Below are 27342 nucleotides of genomic sequence, written 5' to 3'. Positions count from 1 at the left end.
TTAAGATCTGTAGATTATGCATTCCATTATAGGTGGCCATACTCTAATTTTAAAAGAGTTTCAATTGAATGTTATTATTGCAGAGTACTACGTTATTAAATGAAACCTCCATTTAGCAATAACGCGAATCATACAAAATGTAAATTTAGTGTGAAATAAATTGAAAAATGCTGAAAATAATGTAATTATTCAAAATCGTATTCTATGTAGGAAGAGACAAACTATACTTTATCCTGCTGGTATAGCTTGATGGCCATGCTCCAAAGATTAATGGGTGAGAAAATGCCCCTCAGAAAATTATATTTATACCGGTTATTGGGTGCGTTTTTGTATTTCTTTAATACCCGTGGGTATATAAGATTATCAAAAATTTTGTTTGCATTATTACGCCAGTTATTAACATAACTTCACTGTTGTGCATAGACAGCTACCCGAGAGCAGAACCAGATGGTATGTGCAGGAGTAAGCACTATTTGCGGCATCGCTATATACGTCAGTGCTAAAAACAGGCAGGAATATTGTCAGTGCCTGTGTTTTAGGCACTTGTGCTCCCGTTTGAGTGACCTCGTAAGGGCGCAGATTGTATCTTATTGAGGTACATCACTCAGTCTAGTCCAGTTAGTGTGTCTGGGTCGAATTTTAGCATCTATGGGTAGATAGTAAGAACGACAATGTTTCCTTCTACGGCTCATGACAAACATCCAGCATGAAGAAAGGCCCCGGAGCTGCCTGTGAGATAAGAAACTACAAACGAGAGATAGGAGTGAGGTAGTGGCAGGAAGGCATGACTAACTGAAAAGTGGAAGTGGTAAACACTCCGTTTTTAGGTCTCGGCTAGCGAAGGCTGCGCTTGCGCAGTCTCGCTCGCGAGATTTAATGTTTCAGGAGTGGGGCTTTAACCCGCCTCTTTTTTTCCACTCTTCTCCATTGGCTGGCCTCTTAAATGGTGGTCAGCCATTGGAGAAGAACTTTGTCTCTCCAAACAAGCACCTGTCTTTTTCGGATTCGTGGGCATGTTTTTTCGATTTTCACTTTTTTGAAGCCCCGCCCCTTTCACACGTGGTGGGCGTGTTTTATTTTATTTTTAGCTTGGGAAGATTCGTCCATTTTGTGCGCGGTCGGAGTGGACGTGGGGTCGCCTCTTCAAGTCCGGTGAGTAAACAATGTTGTTCCTGCTTGCATTTCACATGGTTCACGGGCGGCAGAGAAGTAACAGGACTCTTTTTCTTCTAGTAAGAAGGAAAAGACAGTCTTGTTACTTCTCTGCCGCCCGTGAACCATGTGAAATGCAAGCAGGAACAACATTGTTTCTGCTTCTGCTCTGCCGCTTCAGCTGCCCCCCCCCCCCCCCCCCCACTCTTTCAGGTTAAGCTTTGGCTGGTCCAGTCTGAGCGGTTATGGAAATACATTGTACATTTTTTTGGTTTGCAATCGGGATAACAGTTCACACAATCTGGCCACCCCAGCCTCTCCGCTCACTCCTCTCACTGTACGCCACTGTCTGTCCCCACGGGGTGTTTCTTTCCAGTAGTGTCACTGCCCCCCTAGCCACTGCGCCTCACTGTCCGCGTCTGCTGTAGAAGGACCCAGGCTGCTCGGAGACTCGGCCTCAAGCAACCGGAAACCAAACTTTTTTTCTGCTCTGCAAAAGTTTACAGGCGCTGCAGCTGTGAGTAGAGCGAGGGGGCTCCGGCCAAGAGGAACTGCGGCTCTGTGCGGAGGGATCGGGCTCGGACTGACAGCAGAGACGGGCGGCAGACAGAGGAGCTCGGCACAGACAGCAGACGCTGGGGCAGCAGGGAGACGCCCGGCAGATGCTGGAGCCTCCAGTGAGAGTCACTATTTACACTGGCTGAGGCTCTGCAGCCGGAATAGCGGATCCGAGGCCACAAGCAGCGCGAGCTGAAGCCAGTGATGGCTGAGAGCTGAAGCCGCGCACAGCTGAGCTGAAGCCCCGGACCGCAGAGAGCTGAACCCCTGCTGAAATCTGCAGCCTAGTGGCGATACGTCTGCACCCGCACCCCTCTGTGGCAGACGGTGAAACCTGCCACAGCTGCCTGCCACGGCTATGGGCTATGGGCTTTGCGGCTGTGGACCAGACAGCAAAATCTTCAGCCCTGGAAGGGTGAGATCGGCAGTCTCGGTGGGTGAGACCTGCACCGCTCTGGATCGAGGTGAGATCGGCAGCCCCAACGGGTGAGTGTGGTCTGCTGCCCACAGCTAGAGAGAGATCTGCAGCGCTGGATGGGTTACATCTGCAGCCGGGTATCAGTGATACCCGCATCTCTATATAAGTGAGATCCGCAGCCCTGGAGGGATGAGATCCGCAGCGCTGCACCAGTGAGATCAGTAAACCTGGGCCAGTGAGACCTGCAAGCCTGGAGGAGTGCGATCTGATCGCGGGATCATGGAGGATGCGAGTACTGTGACTGTTGTTTCTATTTCCTGCCCGGCCCTTTGGACACTTGAGAGTTGGGCTGAGGCAGGGAGAGATGTTATGGCCAGGGCTTTAAGTGGGCCAGGTCTCACTGGATCTGCGCACCGGCAGTTTTTTTATGGAGGCCTCGAAACGGGTCTCTATCGGGCTCTGTTTTGTGCCCTGGCACTGGCGGTACGTAACCAACAACCATTGACAAAGGCAACAGTGCTGACCTCTTGTAGGTATGATGTTACTTGTTGTGTCATATCTGGATGCAATGACAAACCGCAAAATACAAATCGGGCGGCACACTATGCTAAGAATAGATTTTTAGCATACATTTTTTAATCCACGCCCTTAATTACATTGGCCACGCCTCGTAGAGAACTCCCCCTCCCCCCTTCAGTGTTTTCATCCCACTTAAAGCCCTGGTTATGGTAGTAAAAGAGCGTCCAGCAGAGAGGGCCTGCAGTGCACAGACCCTGCACCCCCTTCACCATACCTGGAACAACCAGTGTGCTGATCCCCCGGTGTACTGCCCTGGCCTCAGCCCTCTCTGTGCAGTAGCACCTGGACCTGGTTTGTGAGAATCCGTTAAAACCCAATGATGCTTGTTTTACCTTACTAACCAGCCAGGTGTAGCTGACTGTACCAAGCCTCCTCCTCCACCACCGTGTCACGTCCAGCTCAAGTGTAGAGGCGCAAGGATCAGTGTACGGGCTCTTCTCCCCGTACTGACTCTACCCACTCTTGATCCTAGAGGTACCCCAGGGTACTGACGCTATTCACCCCACATCAAAGATACCCCCACTGTAATTCAGAGATTCAAAATAACATCTGGCTTTGGAAATGATTTTCATTTTGAATTATTGTATATATAATTATCAAATTTTGACATTCTGGAAATCTGGCTGGGCACTTGCCGTCCGAGGAATGTTTTGTACATCCCCCTATTCCACGGTGTGATTATCCCCCGGCATGTTACAAAATTCTTTTTGGCTTTTTAGTAGAGGTCCCCCACGGTTGTGGGGCAGATTGTTACAGAGGTAAGCCCACAAGACGATGGGACAGAAGACTCACCCTAGATCAGGCGGGTCACTGCTGCTGGTTATGTCCTTGACCAGGGCTGTGTGCACCTCGGAGCTCTTCATTGGGAGTGTTTGGCAGTTTGTTTGAGCCGGGGCTGTGATGGATGCTGTAGTTTGAGTGTGATGCTGCGCAGGAGCCAAGGACAGGAGTCTTGTGCGTCTGCTCTCGACCTAGTCTCCAGCTTGATCTTCTTTTACGTTTGATGCAGAGTGGCTGTGTGTGTGTGGGTGGCTCTGTGTGTGTGGGTGGCTCTGTGTGTGTGGGTGGCTCTGTGTGTGTGGGTGGCTCTGTGTGTGTGGGTGCAAATGCAATAGGTCTCGCATTTGAGAGTGTCATGAGCAATGCCAATAGCTCTAACTTTAACAATGCCGAGACCATTGCATTGTAAATGCTTGTTGTATTTGTGACACCAGAGAAGGAAGTCTACAAAAACTCACCAAATCATTATTTGCAGGGTTCTTGCTTTGAAAGGTCATAGGAAACACAGACGGGGATTTGTGCGCCCATCGAAGGGCGAGCAGGAGTGATTTTGCTCTGTCGCGGGCGCTGTGCAACAGGGAAACTGGCGACACTCACTGCTGAAGGTTGCAGTGAAATACAGCAATTGTCGGGGTTCGATGGACCCCCTGGGGTGGTAAGCCACGATGCCCCAGAGTGCTTGTGTGACACCTTGTGCCAAAGTCAGCTTTTAGCTAACATTCCCTTCCAAGCTGGAACATGTATGACCACACTTATAAATGGGGAAAAAGTGAAACTACAAGCACCAGCATGCAAAGCGTTTGTGGCTAAAAGATTCTGGACTGGCTGACAGCCTCGCACATGGCACGAGTCCGGTTGGCAGGTCCTCGGGTACTTTCCAGCCGATGTTACGGGTACTTTACTGCTGATATTACGCCAGATGTGCGTCTTGGTGTTCAGACCATTGTAGTCGTTTTGAGCTAGAGCCGTGTTGATGAGGCTGGTTGAGTATTTGAATTTCCCTGGCATGTCAACCCACATGATGTTTATCGTATTTCAATCAAGGAACCGGGTGCGTTCTCTAAAACAATCTGCTGTAGCAGTGTAGTGACCAGACTTTCAAATATAAGAGCAGCTGTATGAACAAGATGTCGCCATTCCCAGAGTCTGGAGCCGGAAGGAATAAAGTGGCAGAAGCAAAACATTAGCGAGAGGCGTCCCTGTGCAGCAGAAGCAGGTAAACGTAAACAAGCTGGCGCCATTGGCCGAATGAGTGAAAAAAAGTGCGCACAAAGTAATAAAAACAAAGCTTGCAACGCCGCGAGTAAAACATCCAGTCCGGGAGGCGGGGCCAAAAGTGGACAGGATGGTAATCAGGAGGGGCTAAAAAGCCTCCCCCTTACAATCATCACACTCCGTTTACCATAACTTATGACACGAACCAACCAAAATCACGGGCGGAGCCGAAAGCCAACTTCTGAATCTGTATTGATTCCAAGAGACCCTCGCATGGCGAGTGCAGCGCATGCGCACTGCTAACGCCAGGCGAGACCTAAAAACATGATAAAAAGTGAGTACTCATGCGATGCCTCCCTAACTAGATGTACCTAAATGTACTTAGCACCTGTGTAGGTGTTATGCCAAGAATCCCTCTAGGATCTAGTCAACCCCATTTCCTGAGAATGAGAGAATATGGGACCCCGTCCTGGTCTTGAGTTCGACACCCCACGAGGGATGTTAGATCACTGCGAGCTGAAGCGTCTGCATGCAGGAACCTCAGTGTCTCTGGTCAGTGTGTCAGCCAGGAAGTCTCGGTGGTCTCTATCTTTCTAAGCAAGGCGTGATGTATGTATACCCATAGGTCTCCCCAAGGGTCCTACCTTGCTGTGTTACTGTGTCGACCTAAAGGAGGACGTCGGGCCTGAACTTTATACAGAGATATTATACAGGAGATGGTAGTCCTGCTGTGCTTCCAAGAAGCCTCACGCATAATGTAGGAGATTCGAACTAGGGAAAAAACAGCGTTCTGAATGCAGTTTCGTATCTAGGTAAAAGGTCAGTCCCTGTAAACCGTTGTGTGTGTAGTGTAGGGAAGAATATAGGTGAAAGGCTGCAAAGTTACCTGAGCTTATATTAGGGTACCTAAATGGAATATAACAATCTTTGCAATAAGGTAAGTACGTTTTTAACTAAAAATACTTTTCACGTTGTTATCCTACAGAAGAAAACAATGAAGCGGTTTAACTGTTAAGTACAACACTTGCATTTCTAGTCTAGGTGACCAAAGGTCAGCAACGGGCAAGGGTCAGATGAGTATCAAAACTACACCTCCAGCTGCACAGGGACAGCCACGAGTAGAGGTAAAAAAAAAAAACAGAGTATGGACCAATGCGCTTTAATGGTGACTGGAGGTGCTTGAAGCCACACTGCTTGCAGGTAAGTAAATCGGTTGCAGAGGCCAAGCTTTGGGGGTTAGGTGAAGCACTTGGGGGCCACAAAGCAGAACCATACACCACCAGCGGCTCAGGAGCAGGGCGCAATTTCAGCGTTGGGCACCCAATGCTTTTCAATGAGGATTCTGTTTTCGACAAACAGACTTCAGGCATCGCAATGGAGGATGCAGGAGGGAGACCAACCACAGCAGAGCCAAGTAGAGATGTAGGGGGTCGTAGGGGCACTGTAGATTCAGCTCACCAAGGAGCATGGGATTTGGATGCAAGGGTGCCTTTAGTCTCTTCTTACCGGAGCCGGTCGCAGTCAGGGGGAGCCTCTGGATTCAGACTGCAGGTGTCGACATGGAGTCCAGGAGTCCAGGGTCAGCCAACTCTGGACTCTAGGTCAGGGTCGATGGGGAGACTTCACTGGACAAGAGCCACCCAGCCCAAGGAGCCATGTCCAGGTGTCGCTGTTTCAGCTGGATCTGGAGTTTTTGTAGTTGGAGTTTTTTGGACAGGGCAGCTGTCCTCAGACGTTCTGGTCTTTGTTGAAGAACAGGCAGCCTTCCTTGGGTTTCTGGCAGTCGCTGGCCACAGGACAGGCATCATCTTCTTTGCATTATTTATAAAGCTGGATCCAGGTCGGTAGGGCTGGGGCCATATCAGTAGTAGCCTTCAGGCTTTGCTGCAAAGCGTCTTTTTCGTGGGTTGCAGGAATCTAGGTTCAAGGACTGAGGGAGCGACCTAAATACTCAATTTTTAGGTGTTAATTGTTTCTCCCAGCAACTGACCCCCACCGGTTGTGACCCCCACTTTGGGTGGGTGAATCGGCGGGAAAACAAAGCGAGGAAGGGAGGTGTACCCACCTTTTCCAACCCCACCACTCCAGTGAAGGAGGGGAGGTGAAGCACAACTCTCAGTCCCCGCCATCTTGCAGATGGGGGCACCCAGCCAACCAGAGGGAGGCATAATAGGGGGATGTACCCACCCCAAGGAAGGGACCCATTGATCCCAACCTTTATTTACCTGTAACACCCCTAAATCTAGTATTTAGGGGCACCCTTGACCCATGCCTCCTCAGACAAACAATCCAGAAGAAAAGAAGGAGGACCGAACAACTGTGCTGAAACTAAGAAGAGGAGAACGCCCACTGACTTGGCCCCATCCCTACCGGCCTGTCCCAAAGCTGAACCTGCAGAAGCGAAACTCTGGTGTGTCCTGCAGCCACTCAAGAAACCAGAGGACCTGCACTGCCTTCCACAGAAAAGAGTTTGCCTCCTGTGAACAGCGGATTTTTTCACCCACAGACTCTGGCTCCAGCCAAATCCGTAGGTCTGCACCAGTCACCCACGGCCTGAGTTCGAGTGGCCCAACACCACTAGGAGGTCTACCCGGCTGTCCTGACCTGAAATCTGGTCATCTCTGACCTGCCTCGAATCTCCCAGCGAAGCCTGCGCCTCTTTCTGGAGGATCCCCCCTGACCTCGACCGGAGCTGGTAAGAGAAACCGGCGCCTAAGGACATCCCTGCACCTGAAGTACCACGGCCCTGGATGGCCCAACCGACAGTGTCCCAGCATCCCCAGTCATCCCATGTAACCTCTCCAACTGGTGGTCACCTCCAGGAGATCTTCGTCCCCGAGCCTGCAGTCTTTGTTGAAACTGGAGAATCCACATTGAAATCAGGGAACTCAACGTCAAACCAGCACCCTGCATCCAGCTGCCCCTGCAGGTGTACTTTGGGTGCTAACTCGGATCCCCCTTTGCCCTGAGCCTAACACCACGAGCTTTGCTCCAACCCAGTGGCCTGCTCGTAAGCAGCCACCAACCGGAGGTCCCTATCCCCCATTTGATAACATTGGGCCACAGAACTAATCACCCGGCCACCCTAGTGCCGCTGAGGGTGCTTTGAGAGTGCATCCTTGCCCCTGGGGGAACCCAGGTTCTAACGCAAGAATACCAACTCCCACAAACTTGTACTTGCCTGCAAACGGATAACTTCATGTTCTCCCATAGGAGTGCATTGACTGTTTGGAGTTGGTTTGTATGAAACACTAAAAAACTGCAAATGTACCAAAACTGATTTACTTACCTTTCTCTATGAAAGGTCCCAGTGTGAAATCTAGGCATATCGCACGGAGTAGAAAAAGTAACTTAAAAAGTAACGTGCAAAGTAATCTGTTAATTTGGAAATATTGACTTAACCTGTAAATCAACCAAGTGCATTAGAATCTGCATTCAGCTGGAAAAAAGTGCATAAGACTTTGCTAAGTATTATTTCACTTACCTGCACCAGGCTTGGCATGGTTCTAGAAATAAAGTAACTTAATATTTTTGATGCAAATTGGTCTGAGTTCAGTCTGACTGTGTGACAAGCATTTGTTGTACACACTCAAGCAGCAAATGATAACACTACCCTCTGATAAAGCCTTACTGCTCGCCCACGTTACCACAAATAGAGAGTAAGGTGCTATATACTTTTACTTCTGCCTACCTTTGGGGTTCCACTGGACTCTGTGCCCACTATACCTCATTTTGGTATAGTATCGAATATGCTACTTACCAGTATGCATCTGTTCTTGGCATGTAGGGCTGCTGACATTCATATCTGTGCATAGATCGCCGCCTAGTGTTGGGTCCGGATGATTTCACATTGTTGTCCTGGAAGAGTCTTCGAAATATCACGAGATAGGTGGCTCCTCCCCTGGACTACAGTGCGCATGGGCATCCCCTCCATCCTTAGATTGTTTTTCGCCATTGTGGCATAGATGGAGTGTAATACAGTGAATGATGACCATGCTAACTAGTAATTACTGAATGCTACAGCTGCTACAGGCGCCGGGGAGGAGGGTGGGCGATATGAATGTCAGCAGCGCTACATGCCAAGAACAGATGCATACTGGTAAGTAGCATATTCGGTTCGAGGCATGTGGGCTGCTGAATTCATATCTGTGCATAGATTATATAGCAGTCCCTCCATTTAGCGGCGGCTTCCCGTGCCAACTGCAGCAGTCTGAAAAAGAGTTTTGAGAACAGCCTGTCCTACAGCTGCCTGCTGTCTTAAGTGTACATCTACACAGTAGTGCTTGGTAAATGTATGTATAGTGGACCATGTGGCTGCTCTACATATCTCCTCTAAAGGAATATTTCCCAGGAAAGCCATGGAGGCCCCTAACTTCCGTGTGGAGTGGGCTCTTAAAGGAATTGTTAGTGTGCGCTTAGCTTTTTCATAGCAAATCTGTATAGACTTAACGATCCACCTAGCTATTCCTGCTTTGGAAATGGGGTTGCCTTTGTGCTGCGGAGAAAAGGCAACAAACAGTTGTTTTGTTTTCCTGAAATTTTGTGTTCTGTCAATATAGTACAGGAGAGCTCTTTTGATATCAAGTGTGTGGAGCATTCTCTCTGCGACATTCTCAGGATTAGGATAAAAAACTGGTAGTTCTATGGATTGGTTCATATGGAACTGCGAAATTACCTTGGGCATGAAAGTAGGGTTGGTGCGTAGTACGACCCTGTTGGCATGAACCTGTATAAATGGCTCTTGAATGGTTAGTGCCTGAAGTTCACTAACTCTTCTTAGTGAAGTAATGGCAACCAGGAAAGCTACTTTCCATGTCAGAAATTGAATCTCCCAAGAGTGTAGAGGTTCAAAAGGTGGTCCCATCAGTCTGGTGAGGACCACATTCAGGTTCTAGACTGGTGAAGGAGGGGGTCTTGGAGGAATGACACGTTTGAGTCCCTCCAAGAAAGCTCTGATGGCAGGCACTTTGAACAGTGAGAGGTGCTGCCGGTTCTGAAGGTAAGCTGCCAGTGCGGTTAAATGTATACGGATGGAATTGTATGCTAGATTGCATCGGTATAAGTGTAAGAGATAACAGATAATGTTTTGCGTTGATGCATCCAGCGGATTGATGTCATTATTTTTACAATAAATGACAAATCTTTTCCACTTAGCCGCATAGCAGGCTCTGGTAGTGGGTCTCCGTGCCTCCTTGATGATATTCATACATTCTGGAGGCAAGTTTAGGTAGCCAAATTCTAAGATCTCAGGAGCCAGATCGCTAGGTTCAGCTGTTGCGGATCTGGGTGCTGAATCTCGCCATGGCTCTGCGTTAAAAGCGTGGGTGTTAGCCGTAGTCGTTGATGCGGTTCCACGGAGAGTTCCAGAAACGTGGTGTACCATGGTTGGCGTGCCCACGTTGGAGCAACCAGGATGAGCGTCATTGAGTGTTGCCTCAGTTTGCGTGCCACCAGCGGTATTAATGGTGCTGGGGGAACAAGCGTACGCAAATCTGCCTGACCAGTTCATCCATATTGCATTCCCTGCGACTGTGGATGTGGGAACCTGGCGGCAAAGTTTTGGCATTTTGCGTTTTCCCTTGTGGTGAATAGGTCCATCTCTGGATGACCCCACCGTTGGAAGTACGGTTGTAGTACTGATGGAAGTATCTCCCACTCGTGTATTTGGTGGCTGTGTCTGCTGAGCAGATCCGCCATCTGGTTGCCCTTGCCCGGGAGGTGTTCCGCCATGAGGAAGATGTGCCTCTGAATGGCCCACTTCCACATGCTCTGAGCCAGATGAGACAACTGTGGAGAGTGTGTCCCTCCCTGCTTTTGTATGTAGTACATGGCGGTCATGTTGTCCGTCCGGATCAACACGACTTTGTTGCACAGGTGTACTTTGAATGCCTTCATTGCAAGGAAGATCGCCATGAGTTCCAGAAGGTTGATGTGCATCCTCCTTTGCCGTGTCGTCCATAGTCCCTGCACTGTGTAATTGAGTACATGAGCTCCCCATCCCTGGAGAGACGCGTCCGCCGTCAGTATGATTTGTGGGACAGGTTCTCGGAACGGTCGGCCCTAGGCAAAGGTTTTGTGGATTCCACCAATGCAGAGAGTTGTATGCCCGACCGCTCACCAACACTAGGTCCTTCAATTGTCCGTGAGCCCGATTCCACTGACGTGCCAAGCACTCCTGAAGCGGACGCATATGTAGCCTCGCGTGCGGGGCTATGAAGATGCAGGAGGCCATCATGCCTATCAACTGCATAAACACTCGTGCCGGTAGTGAGTGTTGAGGTTTGAACTTTTTTATGAGCAACTGCATGCTGTTGATCCGCACTGAGTTGGGCTGTGCCTTGGCCGCCAGAGTGTCTATGGTCGCGCCTAGGTACTGCTGTACGTGGGTGGGTTGAAGGTGGGACTTTGGATAATTCAGGGAGAATCCAAGGCTGTGAAGAAGGTGAATGGTGTGGGTCATGTGGGTGGCACACTGCTGGGCCGACTTTCCCTGGATAAGCCAGTCATCCAGATAAGGATGGACATGTATGTGCTGTCTCCTTAAGTGCGCCGCCACTGTTGCCAGGCACTTGGTGAACACTCTGGGTGCCGTTGTTACTCCGAAAGGGAGGACTTTGAACTGGTAATGTTGATTGAGAACAGTGAACCTGAGATATTTTTTGTGTGATGTGTGCATGGGTATTGAATATGCTACTTACCAGTATGCATCTGTTCTTGGCATGTAGGGCTGCTGACATTCATATCTGTGCATAGATCGCCGCCTAGTGTTGGGTCCGGATGATTGCACACTGTTGTCCTGGAAGAATCTTCGAAGTATCACAAGATAGGTGACTCCTCCCCTGGACCACAGTGCGCATGGGCATCCTCTCCATCCTCAGATTGTTTTTCGCCATTGTGGCAGTGATGGAGTAGATACAGTAAGTGATGACCATGCTATACAGTAATTCTGAGTGCTGCAGCCGCTACTGGCGCCGGGGAGGAGGGTGGGCGATATGAATGTCAGCAGCCCTACATGCCAAGAATAGATGCATACTGGTAAGTAGCATATTCAGTTCGAGGCATGTGGGCTACTGAATTCATATCTGTGCATAGAATACATAGCAGTACCTCCATTAGCGGTGGCTACCCGTGCCAGCTGCAGCAGTCTGAAAAAGAGTTTTGAGAACAGCCTGTCCTACAGCTGCCTCCTGTCTTAAGTGTACATCTACACAGTAGTGTTTGGTAAATGTATGTATAGTGGACCATGTGGCTGCTCTACATATTTCCTGTAAAGGAATGTTTCCTAGGAAAGCCATGGACGCCCCTAACTTTCGTGTTGAGTGGGCTCGTTGGGGAATCGTTAATGTGTGTTTAGCTTTTTGATAGCAAATTTGAATACATTTAACGATCCATCTGGCTATACCTGCTTTAGAAATGGCGTTGCCCTTGTGTTGTGGAGAAAAGGCAACGAAAAGTTGTTTTGTTTTCCTAAAGTCCTTAGTTCTGTCTATATAGTACATGAGGGCCCTCTTTACATCTAGTGTATGGAGCACTCTCTGTGCGACATTCTGAGGATTTTGAAAGAAAACAGGCAGTTCAATAGTTTGATTCATGTGGAACTGCGATATCACTTTGGGCATGAATTTGGGGATGGTACGTAGTACAACCCGGTTTGCGTGAACCTGTATGAATGGCTCTTGAATGGCTAGTGCCTGGAGTTCACTAACTCTTCTTAACGAAGTGATTACCACTAGGAAAGCTACTTTCCAGGTGAGGAATTGAATCTCACATGAATGGAGAGGTTCAAAGGGTGGACCCATTAATCTGGCGAGGACCAAATTGAGGTTCCACACCGGTGCCGGTGGGTGTCTTGGGGGAATTACTCGTTTGAGTCCCTCCAAGAAGGCTTTGATGGCAGGCACTCTGAATAAAGAGAGGTGCTGCCTGTTTTGGAGATAGGCTGCTATCGCGGTTAAATGGATACGTATCGAGTTGTATGCCAGATTGCATCAGTATAGGTGTAAGAGGTAACAGATGATGTTTTGAATGGATGCGTCCAGCAGGTTAATGTCATTGTTGTTGCAGTAAATGACAAACTTCTTCCATTTAGCCGCATAGCAAGCTCTGGTAGTGGGTCTCCTGACCTCCTTGATGATATCCATACAGTCAGGTGGCAGGTTTAGGTAGCCAAACTCTAAGACTTCAGGAGCCAGATTGCCAGGTTCAGCTGTTGCGGATCTGGGTGCTGAATTTCGCAATGGTTCTGCGTTAAAAGTGCGGGTTTGATTCGCAGCCTTTGATGCGGCACCACGGAAAGTTCTAGAAAGGTGGTGTACCATGGTTGGCGCGCCCATGTGGGAGCAACTAGGATGAGTGTCAGTGAGTGTTGTCGCAGTTTGCGTGCCACTAGCGGTATTAATGGCGCTGGGGGAAAAGCGTACGCAAATCTGCCGGACCAGTTCATCCATATCGCATTGCCCTGTGACTGTGGATGTGGGAACCTGGCGGCAAAGCTTTGGCATTTTGCGTTTGTTTGTGGCGAATAGGTCCATCTCTGGATGACCCCACTGTTGGAAGTACGGTTGGAGTACTGACGGGTGTAGCTCCCACTCGTGCATCTGGTGGCTGTGTCTGCTGAGCAGATCCGCCATCTGGTTGTCCTTGCCGGGGAGGTGTTCCGCCATGAGGAATATGTTCCTCTGAATGGCCCACTTCCACATGCTCTGAGCCAGATGAGTCAACTGTGGAGAGTGTGTTCCTCCCTGCTTCTGTATGTAGTACATGGCAGTCATGTTGTCGTCCGGATCAACACGACTTTGTTGCACAAGTGTACTTTGAATGCCTTCATGGCTAGGAAGATTGCCATCAGTTCCAGAACGTTGATGTGCATCTTCTTTTGTTGCGTTGTCCATAGTCCCTGCACTGTGTAAGTGAGTACATGAGCTCCCCAACCCTGGAGAGAGGCGTCCGCTGTCAGTATTATTTGTGGAACAGGCTCTTGGCACGGTCGGCCCTTGCAAAGGTTTTGTGGATTCCACCAATGCAGAGAGTTGTATGCCCGACCGCTCACCAACACTAGGTCTTTTAATTGTCCGTGAGCCTGATTCCATTGACGTGCCAAGCACTCCTGAAGCGAGCGCATATGTAGTCTCGCGTGCGGGACTATGAAAATGCAGGAGGCCATCATGCCTATCAACTGCATGAACACTCGCGCAGGAAGGGAGTGTTGAGGTTTGAACTTTGAGATCAGCAGTTGCATGCTGTTGATCCTCACTAAATTTGGCTGAGCTGTGGCTGCCAGAGTGTTTATGGTCGCGCCCAGGTACTGTCGTACGTGTGCGGGTTGGAGATGTGATTTTGGGTAATTTAGCGAGAATCCCAGACTGTGAAGAAGGTGAATGGTGAGGGACATGTGGCTGGCACATTGCTGGGCTGACTTTGCCTGAACAAGCCAGTCGTCCAGGTAAGGGAAGACGTGAATGTGTGGTCTCCGTAGATGTGCAGCCACTGTTGCTAGGCACTTGGTAAAGACCCTGGGTGCTGTTGTTACTCCGAAGGGGAGAACTTTGAACTGATAGTGATGCCCCTGAATAGTGAACCTGAGATATTTCCTGTGTGATGGGTGTATGGGTATGTGGAAATACGCATCTATTAGGTCCAGTGTGGCTAGGAAGTCTCCCTGACTGAGTAGCGGGAGAACTTGCTGTAGGGTGAGCATATGGAAATGCTCTGAGAGAATGTATTGGTTGAGGGGTCTCCGGTCTAGTATAGGTCTGAGCGACCCTTCCTTTTTTGGGATTAAGAAGTACAGAGAGTACACCCCTGTCCCCTGCTGGTTGACGGGCACGACCTCTATTGCACCTTTTTGCAGCATACTTAGCACTTCCTGCTGCAATAATGCCAAGTGCTCTACGGACATAGGACGGTGCTTTGGCGGTATGTTGGGTTGAGTAGACGTTAATTCGAGACAGTAACCATTCTGGATAATGTCCCTGACCCACCTGTCTGTGGTGATGGTTTTCCACGCTGACAGGAACCGTTGGGAGTCTCCCCCTGACAGGTGTTATGTGGTCGGGGGGCAGGGAGAGGGCGTCACTGTTTGTTTTTGGGGGAGGACCTGGTGTTGCCGTAACCACGTCCTCTGCCCTTGGTGCTGGAGCCACGATATCCACCTCTGTTGGTTTTATCATAGGTACTTTGTGTGCCCCTTAAGTGTACTGCTGCTGCGACCCCTGACCTCTAGCTGCTCCTCTATTCCCGGGGCGACGAAAGGAGCCACTACGAAACTGCTGCGTCTGCAGAGCCCCCATTGATTTCGCAGTGTCAGTGTCTTTTTTAATCTTCAAGGGTAGTGTCAACTTCGGGGCCAAATAAGTAGTCTGGGTTGACCGGTTGATTTAAGATATTGTTCTGAATCTCCGGCTTGAAGCCTGAGATTCTCAACCATGCATGCCTTCTCAACATGACGCTTGTGTTGATTGCCCTCGCCGCTGTGTCGGCTGCATCCAGTGCGCACTTGATGGATGCATTGGTAAGGAGTTGTCCCTCTCTGATGAGGAGCTCCGCTGCCTCTTTATATTCATCTGGCAAATGTTGGAGTAGTGATTCTAGTGTGTCGTAGTGGGACCTATCATAACGGGCCAGGAGTGCCTGTGTGTTGGCAATGCGCCAGATGTTTGCTGCTTGCGCTGCAATCCGTTTGCCTGATGGCTCCAGCACTTGGGACTCCTTGTCTGGGGGAGGAGCATCACCTGTTGTTTGTGAGTGGGCTCTTTTGCGAGCATTAGCAACCACCATGGAGTCCAAAGGTAACTGACCCCTAATGTACATAGGGTCTCCGGGTGCAGGCTTGTATTTTTTTTCAATCCTGGCGTTTAGCACCTGTGCCCTGGTTGTTTCTTTAAAAAGGTCTTTTGCAGGTTTGAGAACTCCTTTTATCATGGGCAGAGTCTTGACAGTTCTTTCGGAAGAGGCGAAAGTGTCCACCAAGAAGTCTTCTTCGACAGTGTCAGAATGGAGTTCTACTCCATGATTGGCAGCAGCCCGTTCTATGAGGGCATTAAAAGGCAGCAGTGTCCTCTGTGGGAGATGTCTTTATGTTATAGAGCGGCGTGTCATGGGTATCTGGTGCGGTACCCTGGTCTGTGGGGTCATCCCATGCCTGATCTGGGTCTTGCAGGTGATCATCAGGATCAATATCCCCAGGGTAGGTGGTATCATCCCCTACATAGTCCTCTACTGCGTCTGCCTCTGAAGGCGTAGGAGAAAAGGACTGTGGATCCTGATGGAAGGGTTGAAAGTGTTCATGAAACACTGGCTCTGACCCTGCCGGCAATTTGTGTTTGAGAGGAATTTTGTAGGAGTCCAATCCCCTCTCTGGCGTGATTTTCCGCTTGCGGAGCATCAACCTACCAGTGTTGGCGTCGATAAATTGTGGCTGTGAAGGCTCGAAATCTGTTTGTCCAGTGGATGGGGACCGAGACTGGCGGACACGTGTCCGAATCTCGAACAGTTTCGGCGCCGTGGGCGGCGGCAACCCAAACGTGATGTTGGTCGGCGCCGAGGGTGCTTTCGAAGCCTTGTGCGTTTCGGGACCCGACGTAGAGTGGAGTGCTGCCCGTTCTGATGCGTTGCAACGATGCCGAGACCTGTTGCACGGTGAACGCAGAGGGCTCTTTGGAACCGGTCAGCACCTTGGAGGTAGGCGTCGAAGCGGCACCCGACTTCTTTGCAGTCATGGGGTCATCGATCCGAAGGGAGGTATCGATGCTCGGAGTCGATGACTTGGCAGGCGCCGCCGTCTTAGACATAGACGCAGACGGGGTGGCCACCTTGACTTTGGTGGTTGGGGCCGATGTCTTCGGTGCCAGAGGCCGAGGCGCCTTGTGGGGACCGAGGGCCTTCTTCTTTGGCTCGGCACCCGTATCCGCTGCGTGAGCTCGGCACCGAAATCCCTTTTTGCGCGGTCTGAGCCGATGACCTTTGCCGGCGTCGAAGGAGTGGAGGGCTTCGAGGCCTTCGAGCCGATCACAACCAGTTTCACTTTCGGTTTCGATGGAACTGGTGCGATGGATGGTTTCGGTTTCGCTGAAGGGAATCCAGTCGTCTTCGATAAGAATGGCTCTTGCGAAATGTTCAAGGCGGGGCCGAAGAACCGTGAGATTGATCTTGGGTAAGGCCCGAAGGCGAACCCTCGACCTGAGCCTCATGACGACGTATTTTTTCGGCCTCCGTATCGACGGGTTGGCCTAGCTCCTCGCTGGAGCCATCTTCCTCGGCCCCAAAGGCCTCATCGTAGTCTCCTACCTCTTCGACGACTTCTTCTCCCTGAAAGATCACCTCATCGTCGTCTTCCGATCGGGAGTCGTGTTCAGAAGCGGGGCTGGAGTCTACGTCTTCCACGCTCTCGGCGTCCTCGTCTTCGGTGCTAAAGATGTTGGCCGGGGCAGGCGCCGATTGCTGCGCCTCCAATCTCGCTGCCCGTCGATTCCGGAGAGTCTTCTTCGAGCGGAATCGGGCACAGGCCATACATCGACTCATCGTGATCCGATGAGACATTTGTCGCATACCGGGTGGACGTCGATGTGTAGGTATTTCGCGTGGAATAAAGGACACCTTTTGAATGGAGTCCTCGATTCCATCGTCGATTGAAGTTCGATGTTTGGACCAAGCGGATCCGAAAAGCTGGAAGAAGGTGCTAAAGCACTAAAGAAACTAGTCGATACCGAACGGGAACAGTACAGACGATAACTAAAGGCCTTTTGGCCTTAAACTGAATTTTCCTAACTTGAGCTAAGATAAGCACATCCGAACCCAATGGCGGAAAAAAACAATCTAAGGATGGAGAGGATGCCCATGCGCACTGTGGTCCAGGGGAGGAGTCACCTATCTCGTGATACTTCGAAGACTCTTCCAGCACAACAGTGTGCAATCATCCGGACCCAACACTAGGCGGCGATCGATGCACAGATATGAATTCAGCAGCCCACATGCCTCGAACATGGAAATACGCATCTTTGAGATCTAGTGTTGCGAGAAAGTCTCCCTGCTTGAGCAACGGCAGCACCTGTTGCAAGGTGAGCATGTGAAAGTGCTCTGACAGAATGTAACGGTTTAGAGGTCTTAAATCCAGTATGGGTCTGAGAGACCCGTCCTTTTTGGGGATTAGAAAATACAGTGAGTACACCCCTGATCCCTGTTCGTCTGCTGGCACGAGTTCTATGGCTCCTTTTTGGAGCATACGGAGAACTTCCTGGTGTAATAAGTGCAAGTGCTCTGCGGACATAGGACGGTGTCTTGGTGGTATGTTTGGTGGAGTGGATGTGAGCTCCAGACAATAACCGTACTGGACAATGTCTCTCACCCACCTGTCTGTAGTGATGGACTTCCAGACCGGCAGGAATTCTTGGAGTCTCCCCCCGACAGGTGTTAAGTGGTCAGGGCAGTGACAAGGCGTCACTGCTTGTTGGTGGCGGAGGACCTGGAGCTGTTGTTTCCTCGGCCTCTGCCCTTGACATTGTTTCCACGGTATCCACCTCTGTTATTCTTATTATAGGTGGTCTGTGTACCTTGTTTAGTGTAATGCGACTGTTGGGAGTTCTGGCCTCTAGATGGTCCTCTGTTGGTAGAGCGACGAAAGGACCCACTCCTAAACTGCTGTGATTGCAGAGCCCCCATAGACTTTGCAGTCTCTGTATCTTTCTTGATCTTTTCTAGGGTGGTGTCAACTTCGGGGCCAAAAAGGGAGTCAGGGTTGACAGCTTGATTGAGTATCGTTGTTTGAATCTCCGGTTTGAATCCTGAGATTCTCAACCAAGCATGCCGTCTTAACATGACGCTGGTGTTAATAGCCCTAGCTGCAGTGTCCGCTACGTCAAGAGCGCACTTAATGGAAGCGTTGCTTATGAGCTTCCCTACTGTAATAAGCGACTCTGCTCCTTCCTTGAACTGATCTGGGAGGTGCTGTAGCAGTGTCTCTAGGGTATCATAATGCGCCCTGTCGTATCGAGCCAGAAGTGCCTGAGTGTTGGCAATTCTCCAGATGTTAGCTGCCTGTGCAGCAACTCTTTTCCCTGAAGTTTCCAAGACCTTAGACTCCTTGTCAGGGGGAGGAGCATCACCCGTTGTCTGTGAATTGGCTCTCTTCCGAGCATTGGACACCACCAACGAGTCCAAAGGCAACTGGCCCCGTATGTAGGTAGGGTCCACAGGAGCTGGCCTATATTTTTTGTCAATACGAGGATTTAGTACTCTCGCCCTTGTGGTCTCCTTAAAAATGTCATGAGCCGGTTTTAGGACCCCCTTCAGCATGGGCAGAGTCTTAATAGATCTTTCTGAGGTAGAGAAGGTATCCATCAGAAAATCATCCTCAATAGGATCAATATGGAGCTGTACATCATGATGTTTAGCTGCTCTCTCAATCAAGGCATTGAAAGCAGCAGTATCCTCAGTAGGAGATGATTTTACCACATATGCCTGCGTGTCTGGAGCGGTATGTGGGTCCCCTGTACCAATATCGTCCACCCAAGGTAGGTTTTGATCTTCAGGGTCAGTGTCCACAGGATAAGTGTCCTCAATATCACCAGTATCCCCTGCATCCTCATCAAATTGTGTGGGTGAGAATGACTGAGGCTCCTGGTCATAATAGTGAACATGTTCTACTAGAACTGGTGACGTGGTCCTCTTCTTCTTCAATGGGATTTTGTATGGCTCCATTGATTTCTCTGGCAGTATCTTTCGTTTATATATTGACAGTCTACCAGTCTCCGCATCGATAAACTGCCTTGGCTCCTCATCTTCCTGAGGGACTTCGACAGCTCTCTGCCCCATCGGCACTCCTGTTGGTGCTTCGACGGGTTTCTTCGGGTCGACCCCTTTTTGCAGCTCGAGACCCTTCTTTGCGTCGAACATCTTCGGTCGTACCGCCGGTGGTAGTCCGAATTTTATGTGCGTCGACGCGATGTGAACTGTGCTGACTGTCTTCGGCTGCGGGGGTGCTTTTGCGCCGAGCATGGAAGCCGTGTCGCGGATGCGGAGTAACGACTCAGACACCTTCTTCTTTAGGAGGGGAGACGGGGTTGTTGAGTCGACACGTTCCGTCGATACCCTCTTGGACGTGGCATGTAACCCCGAACCAGACGCAGTGTTCTCGACGCGAGGACTGGGATGGCTCGGCGGTCGCGAGGCGCTCTGTATTTTTGTGTCGACGATCCTTGGCGCCGATTTTTTCGGGTCGGCAACCTTGACCTTGGTTGTCGGCGCCGCCTTCGGCTCGACGTCCCCATGAAGTCTCCGTGCGTCGACGGCCTTCTTTTGTTTGGTCGGCTCCGAGGGCTTCGAGGCCTTGTTGCCGATGAGAGACTCTTTCACTTTCGGTTTCGAGGTAGGTGCCGGTGCCTTCAGTTTCGATTTCTTTTGATCGAATGATGGCTCTTTCGATACCGATGGCTCTTTGGGGTAGTTCGTAGCCGGGCCTTTATGCGGGGCTGTAGAACCAGAGGAATGATCTTGGGTAAGGCCTTGTGGCGATCCCTCGACCTGAGCCTTATCGAGTGTCTTGTTGGGTTCTGTACCGACATGTGGGCCTAGTTAAGCTTCTGAGCCATCTTCCTCGGCCCCAAGGGCCTCCTCGTCATCTCCTACCTCTTCGACGAGACCATCTTCCTGTTCGTCTAGTATACGCTCGTCTTCGGCGTCATAGTCGGATTCGCGCTCCGAATCCGGATCCGAGAACTCCCCCCGAACTTCAAGGTCCACGACCTCTTCATCTTCTGTCCCGAAGACGTTGTCCGGGTTCGGCGTCGCGTTCTGCGCCTCGAGCCGAGCTGCTCGACGAATGCGAAGGGTCTTCTTCGATCGAAACCTGGAACACGCCATACAGGTGGCTTTGTCGTGGTTTGGAGAGAGGCACTTGTTGCACACCGGGTGCACGTCAAAGCGAGCATACTTAGAGTTGCAAAGAGGGCAACGCTTAAAAGGGCTATTCGATGTCTTTGGATCCATCGTTGATGATCTACTGGAGAACGCCCTCGACAAATATACTTGGCGCCGAACGAAAACAATACCGACGAAAGTAAAGGCCTAAATACTCAAAGAGCTAAGATTAAGACATCCGAACCCAATGGCGGAAAAAAACAATCCAAGGATGGAGGGGATGCCCATGCGCACTGTAGTCCAGGGGAGGAGCCACCTATCTCGTGATACTTCGAAGACTCTTCCAGGACAACAATGTGCAATCATCCGGACCCAACACTAGGCGGCGATCTATGCACAGATATGAATTCAGCAGCCCACATGCCTCGAACATACAGATCACTATCAAAGGAGAGAGAGAGAGAAAGGACTAGGTAGCTAGGCCGTATCCCCGGGGTTGATATGTGAGATCAAAAAGGACTAGCCTATTTGTGAATTTACATAGACTCAAGACTGTAAGGCAGGGTACAAACCATTTTGTTTGTTCATGAAGCCCTCACCCACCAACCTAGTTGGTGGCATGCTTCATCATCGGGCCCACCCAGTGACACCGAGTGTGTCCCGGGTGTGCTTCTACGCCTGGATACAGCGGAGCAGGTATGTATCTGAGTGTGCAGTGTAGTGACGATATAAAAGCTATGCAGGGATCCCAGTACCCGAGGGTAAATTATATTTTAATAACTGGGTCACTGCTAGCAGTACATCTTGTGTACCTCATAACATGCCCCTGTGGGCTCTGTTACGTGGGCATGACGACCCGCAAAATCAGGACCAGAGTCATTGTCATTGAACAATTTGACATTCACCAAACAGACAATGACCGGATCCTTCATACCAAACAACAGAGATGGATCTATCGCCTCTCCACGCAGCAACCGGGCCTGGATGACTCCATGCCCTGGAGCTCACTAAAAACATGAATTTCTTACTCTTGATTCCCCTCCGTGTTAAATGTCCCCGACAGCGCTCTTTAAGTTCTCTCTTTCCCCAGTTAGCGCTCTTTTGTTTTACAACTGTACACTAATCTGTGTACAGTGGGTACAGCTCACCCAGCCATTCCAATGCACAGGCGCCGACATTCGGCACCGCACATGCTCACAGCAGAGCACACTACTCCCCCGCACATGGGCATGCTCGCAGCAGGATACTCTTCTGGGCATGCTCACAACAGGATACACTGCTCTCCCGCCCATGTGCAGTACAGCCATGACTCAGCGTGTCCTCGCACAGTCTGTCTTCTCTGTCCTTCCCCGCACAGGTGTTCAGAATGATGCAGCCTGCATTTAAAGCACAAACACGGCAGAGGACAGTCCAACGGAGGCCGCAGAGACGACTGGAGGTTCAACGCAGACACGGACCGAAAGTATCGTGAGTAAACCAAGCGCTTCAGCTACAAGCCGGGTAAGCTCTTTTTCCACAGGTCCCTAACCCCCTAAGGACCCTTTATCTTCCCAGGTTCCATTCCTCTGCCGGACTACTCCATGGGGCATGTTTGGCAACAAGCAAATGTGAGGATAATCTTCCTTTCATGCACTTTCCACCGTTTTTTTGTGTGTTGATGCGCTTACGATGCTTAGCCCACCACAAAACTTCGTATACATATGATAACTCTCACCTTAGCCATACCACCAATATGGCTACACCATTTGCCGCTTATTTATCGTCTACACAGCACAATAGATATCGGCAATCAATCAGTCTTGTGAATATGTAACCATACTGAGACTCTCCCCTGTATGTGTGTCCTGTCATACTTGTTGTATGTCCAGTAATGCTCTAAGAGGGAATACCCCTCTCACATGTAAAGCACCTTAGCAAGTGCTACACATTTCTCAAAATTACACAATCACTTAAATCTAAGTAATTTGCACCTACATACTTTGGTCCTGAGGAAAGCCAGTTTTAATCATAAAGGCCTGGCTGAAACATGTAGACCACACCTGGATGTAGGAAACCCTAATTAACATTCCTATACCATCCAACAGCCTTTTTTAATGCTAGCAGTGACCCAGTTATTAAAATATAATTTACCCTCGGGTACTGGGATCCCTGCATAGCTTTTAAATAGTCACCTTCACGTCACTACACTGCACACTCGGATACATACCTGCTCTGCTGTATCCAGGCGTAGAAGCACACCCGGGACACACTCTGTGTCACTGGGTGGGCCCGATGATGAAGCATGCCACCAACTAGTTTGGTGGGTGAGGGCTTCATGAACAAACAAAATGGTTTGTACCCTGCCTTACAGTCGAGTCTATGTAAATTCACAAATAGGCTACTCCGTTTTGATCTCACATAGTATATACAGAGCCAGCCTCCTACACAAAAGACATGAGAACAGTCTAAAAAGGAGCGAAACTTGCAGAGAAGAAAACCCTGCTAGCCAAAGATCTCTATGCTCTTCGACTCCTTGACCAAAGCCTGCACAACATGGGATTCAAAATTGGGAGTTGTGTGGGGGAAGCAGAATCACCAGGACGATGGCGTCTGACAATCTAGCCATGCACAGCTTGCTTGAAACACAGTTTGGCCCAGGTTCCCAAGAGCGTATCTGTAAGAGCGTCAGTGAATGGGAGCAGAGGCTCAACTCAGCTGGCCAGGCTACAAAACTTCCATCAGAACATTGGTCTTAACCTCCTGAGTAAGTAGGTGAAGATAAAGAGCCTCCGCTGCCCTTCACATAATAGTGAAGGAGGCGTTTTCTTTTGTGGGAAGTGTGGAGGACGATGGAAGGAGAACAAGGCTGGTGTTTGAGGAGGTATCCAAACCACTGGCATCCTGCAGATCCTCAAATAGGCTTTCCTCAGATTATGGTTGGGTATTCTCCCTCCAGCACCCTAGCCCTCACTGTCTGAATTGGTGCTGAAAAGTTCATGAAAAAGCTGAGCTCAACCACATGACAAAAGGGTTGTGGTTGAGGAAGAAGCACGTGGCCTTAAGGGTGGAGCTGTCTCGGCATCAGACAGTACTACAACCTGGCCGCCATCATCCACACTAGACTGCATCAGCAGATCTGGTTCCACCATGGGTTGTAGTACCAGGGAGGGAACAATTAACAAATTTGGTCTAGAGCTCTGAAAGGATCCGTAGGGCCCAAGTAGAGCTGAGGGCGAGCCAGCTAATGGAAGCCCAGATGTGAGGACTCTTGGCTCCTTGGGGGCCATAGGGATGCCAGAGGGAGCAGGAAACGTGGCAGAAAGAACAGCACAGCATAGTGGAAGTCTCCAATTAAAAGTAGACAGACTTCAGGAGTGCGAACGGGAGGCACAATGACGCCCTTGAGCCTTCATGTGGGTCAGTCAGACATTTGTTTGCAACATTCCCCACAGGGTTTAAGGCCTATTGACTAGTGGAGTGACAATTTCCTTGCACACTGCAATTTAGTATAATTTGGAGTATTGTTAAGATATGGAGTAGATCAGGATCAGCAGATGCAAAAAGGAGCTGGTGCCAGAGGCATGGATGTGTAATGGTGTTGACGTGGTGTCACGGGCGCCACCTGCCCATGTGCTAGGGTACTGCTGAAAAGATTTCCGGTACCAGTCTGACGCCTGGAGAAACGCTCACAAGGTGAGTAATCTGCGACTAGAAGTCTAGCAGAAATAAAAGTTTAAAAATATATATAAATTTGAGTCATATTAATCAAAACAACAAAAATTAACATTTGTTTACTTTTATTATTTGGCTACCAGCAAGAGTACATTTGCAAAAAATAAACTGGCCATCTTTAAATGTATAAGCATTTGTTCAACTAAAAATGTATGCCCAATTTTGTCAATAACCAGCTTAACATCTCAGTATCTATACTTTGCACAGATGACATATGGAATTGACAGAAGGCTAAGCTTAGAAACAGCAATTCTAGCATTAGCTGCCAAGTTTTACAGGAGTCGGACAATAGCAAGGGAATATCAATACCACTGCCGTAAATGGTTTACCCTTTTTCTAGAGAAGTCACTAACCAGTCTTTGCTAATGCCTGGATTTAAACAGGGATGAACATAAAATGAGTAAAGAAGGAATTAAAACTGGACAAGTGTCACTAAATGAATTCTTGAGACGCTTTACAGATCGAATGAGTCCTAATATTTTGGTGTCAGCAAATTTAAAGACAAGCACTTAAATGAATCAATTAACACTGGAAATCCGGAATTTCCCAACATCATAGCTAGTTTTATTTTATTCCAGAACTTACTACAGAATGTCATCAGCAAGGCCAACAAATAAACGGTTTGTTAGTGTAAACTACTTTCTAATACTGACTAAGTTAGCGGCACAAAGAAGAAAAGATGCACTAGTTACTGTACCTCTAACTGTTGCAAAAGTGATTTCCCTTTTTTATTTATTTCATTGATGAGGGTGAAAATGGCCACTTTAATTTCCTGTTCTACTCGTTTGTTTGTCTCATTTACTTCTTTTATCCTGCAAAGGAGAAATGTGGTATAGGTCAAGCACTAACGATACTGGATTACCCAACATATAATAAAATACATGTTTTGATTCAGTTCGGAACAAAGAATATTTCACTGTTTTACCTGTTATCCATACATCAATCAATACAAATTACATCGGTCTTTAACACCCTCGGAATTACCAGCTTACTGTTAGCTCATTCAGCCTAAGCCTGTTCTAACAAGCACTCAATGTGCTTGTTAGAATGCTATGCTTCAAATGATATCTGATTCACTTGAACAATCAATATTGGAGAGGAATTAGCAAGGTCAGATGAGATACAGATAGATAAACCGAGATGCAGGGAGATGCAGAGCGAGACAGAGCGAGACAGAGAGAGAGAGAGAGACCGAGCGAGAGAGAAACAGAGAGAGAGACACAGAGAGAGAGCGAGACAGAGAGACACAGATACATATGTAAGAAACTGGCTCTATATATACTGCACCAAAGTGAGGTACAGTGAGTATAGAGTCCAAGGGTCTCCAGAGGTTAAAGTTAAATAGAACCTTACTCTCTAAAGTGGTAGCTTGGTAGCATGGTAGCTAGGTCAAGCAGTAAGGCAGTATCAGAGGACAGTGTTAAGCATTTGATGTACACACTCAGTTAGCAAATGAATTCACACTCTCAAGGACTGAACTCTAGGCCAATTGATTTTGTATAAAAAGATATACTGTTATTTATTAGAACCAAGCAAGCCTGATACAGATAAGCATTCAATTATTTTCAGTAATAAGTTATTTGTTGTCAACAGTTTTAAAAAGCAATAAAGATTGTACTTGATTTGATTTACAGGGGATGCAGTAGGGTGCAATACTTAGAAAATGCAGTACATTGAAATGAATGGGTTTTTAAAGTAAATGCATGTAAAATTACTTTTGCGTTACTCTTGTAATCCAATGCTGGACTCCTAGGTTCTGCACTGGGAAGTTTACTTAAAACAGGTAAGTAATTACATATTAGTAGTTTGCACGATTTTTAAAGAATATTTTCAGATTTCAAAAGTCCACACTTAGAAACCCTTTGGACCACTATAATGAAATACATAGGCTTTTCCTGTAAATTGCAGGTAAGTTACTTTTGCGTTACTTTTGTAATCCAGTGCTGGACTCCTAGATTCAGCACTGGGACATCTACTTAAAACAGGTAAGTAGTTAAGTATTTGTAGTTAGCACGATTTTTAAAGAATATTCTTTTATTTCAAAAGTTGACAAACTATTTCACAAAGAACCACCAATGTTATCCTATGGAAGGAAATTCAATTCACAGCTAAGTTACTTTTTAGTTCCTTTTCTTACTCAGTGCTGGACACCTGGGTTCAGCACCGGGACCTTTCCTGCAAACAGTTGACAACATTTGGTTAGGTTATTTGTGCGATTTCTAAGGAATATTCTTAGTTTTCAAAAGTCGGCACTTAGAAACTTTTTGGGAGAAAAAGTGTCAATGTTATCCTATGAGGAAAAACAGGTTATCGGTTTCGAGTTAAGTATTTGGTCTTTGAAGTTGGGGTTCTGGGGCAAGACTCAGGTGCCTCCCAGGGTCAGTGATGCACTGTTGTCGCACCCCTAGTGGCACTAGGGCGGCCGGGTGCAGAGTGTTGAGGCCCAATGTTATCCTATGGAGGATAGGGGGACTTCGGTTGGTGGCTGCAGGCAAGCAGGCAGGCCACGGGGTTGTGGGAGCGAAGCTCCTAGGGTTAAGCTCAGGGCAAATTGGGGACCAAGTTCGCACCAAAGGGGCACCCTCAGCGGCACTAGGGTGGCTGGGTGCAGGGTACTGTTTTGAGGTAAGGAGCCCTGTTGATTTCAATGGAGATTCTCCGGGACAAAGAAACACTGCAGGCGCGGGGACAAGGATCCTCCAGGAGTGACCACCACTTTGAGGGGTAAGTTGGGATGTTGAGGGTTGGTTATGCACCGCTGGGTTGGGCACACAAGGCCGTGGGGCGTCGGGGGCAGGGGTGCCTTGGACGCCGGATTTTCTTACCCGCTCTGTTCGCGGTAGGGGGGGGAATCCTCTGGATTGAGGCTGCAGGCGTCGTCAGGAGGCTTGAGGCAGGTCAGTGGTCGCCGGATCTTGGGTCAGGATCGCCAGGGGGACCTCCTCATGGTATTTGTCCACTCGAGCTCAGGCCAGATTCGGCAGGTGCAGAGTGCGCGGGATTCACGTTTCCTGACTGGCACCAGAAGCTGCAGTTCAAACACTTATGGTGTTCACGTGAGAAACAGCTTGGAAAGT

General features: G+C 49.0%; 1 protein-coding gene across 2 annotated transcripts in view; it reads right to left on the bottom strand.

Annotated features, from left to right (window-relative positions):
- Window positions 1–27342, bottom strand: part of TRIM33 (tripartite motif containing 33) — a 695715-nt gene that overhangs the window by 609679 nt on the left and 58694 nt on the right. For both annotated transcript variants that reach the window (XM_085652097.1, XM_085652090.1), the window contains exon 6: window positions 24963–25077. In XM_085652097.1, coding sequence (XP_085508223.1) covers window positions 24963–25077 — 115 coding nt within the window. The remainder of the gene's footprint in view (window positions 1–24962; window positions 25078–27342) is intronic.

This window comes from Triturus cristatus, chromosome 1_1 (assembly GCF_964204655.1).
Source record: "Triturus cristatus chromosome 1_1, aTriCri1.1, whole genome shotgun sequence".
Lineage (NCBI taxonomy): Eukaryota > Metazoa > Chordata > Amphibia > Caudata > Salamandridae > Triturus > Triturus cristatus.
Note: the sequence above shows the minus strand (reverse complement) of the source record. Positions and strands in the feature narration are given on the sequence as shown.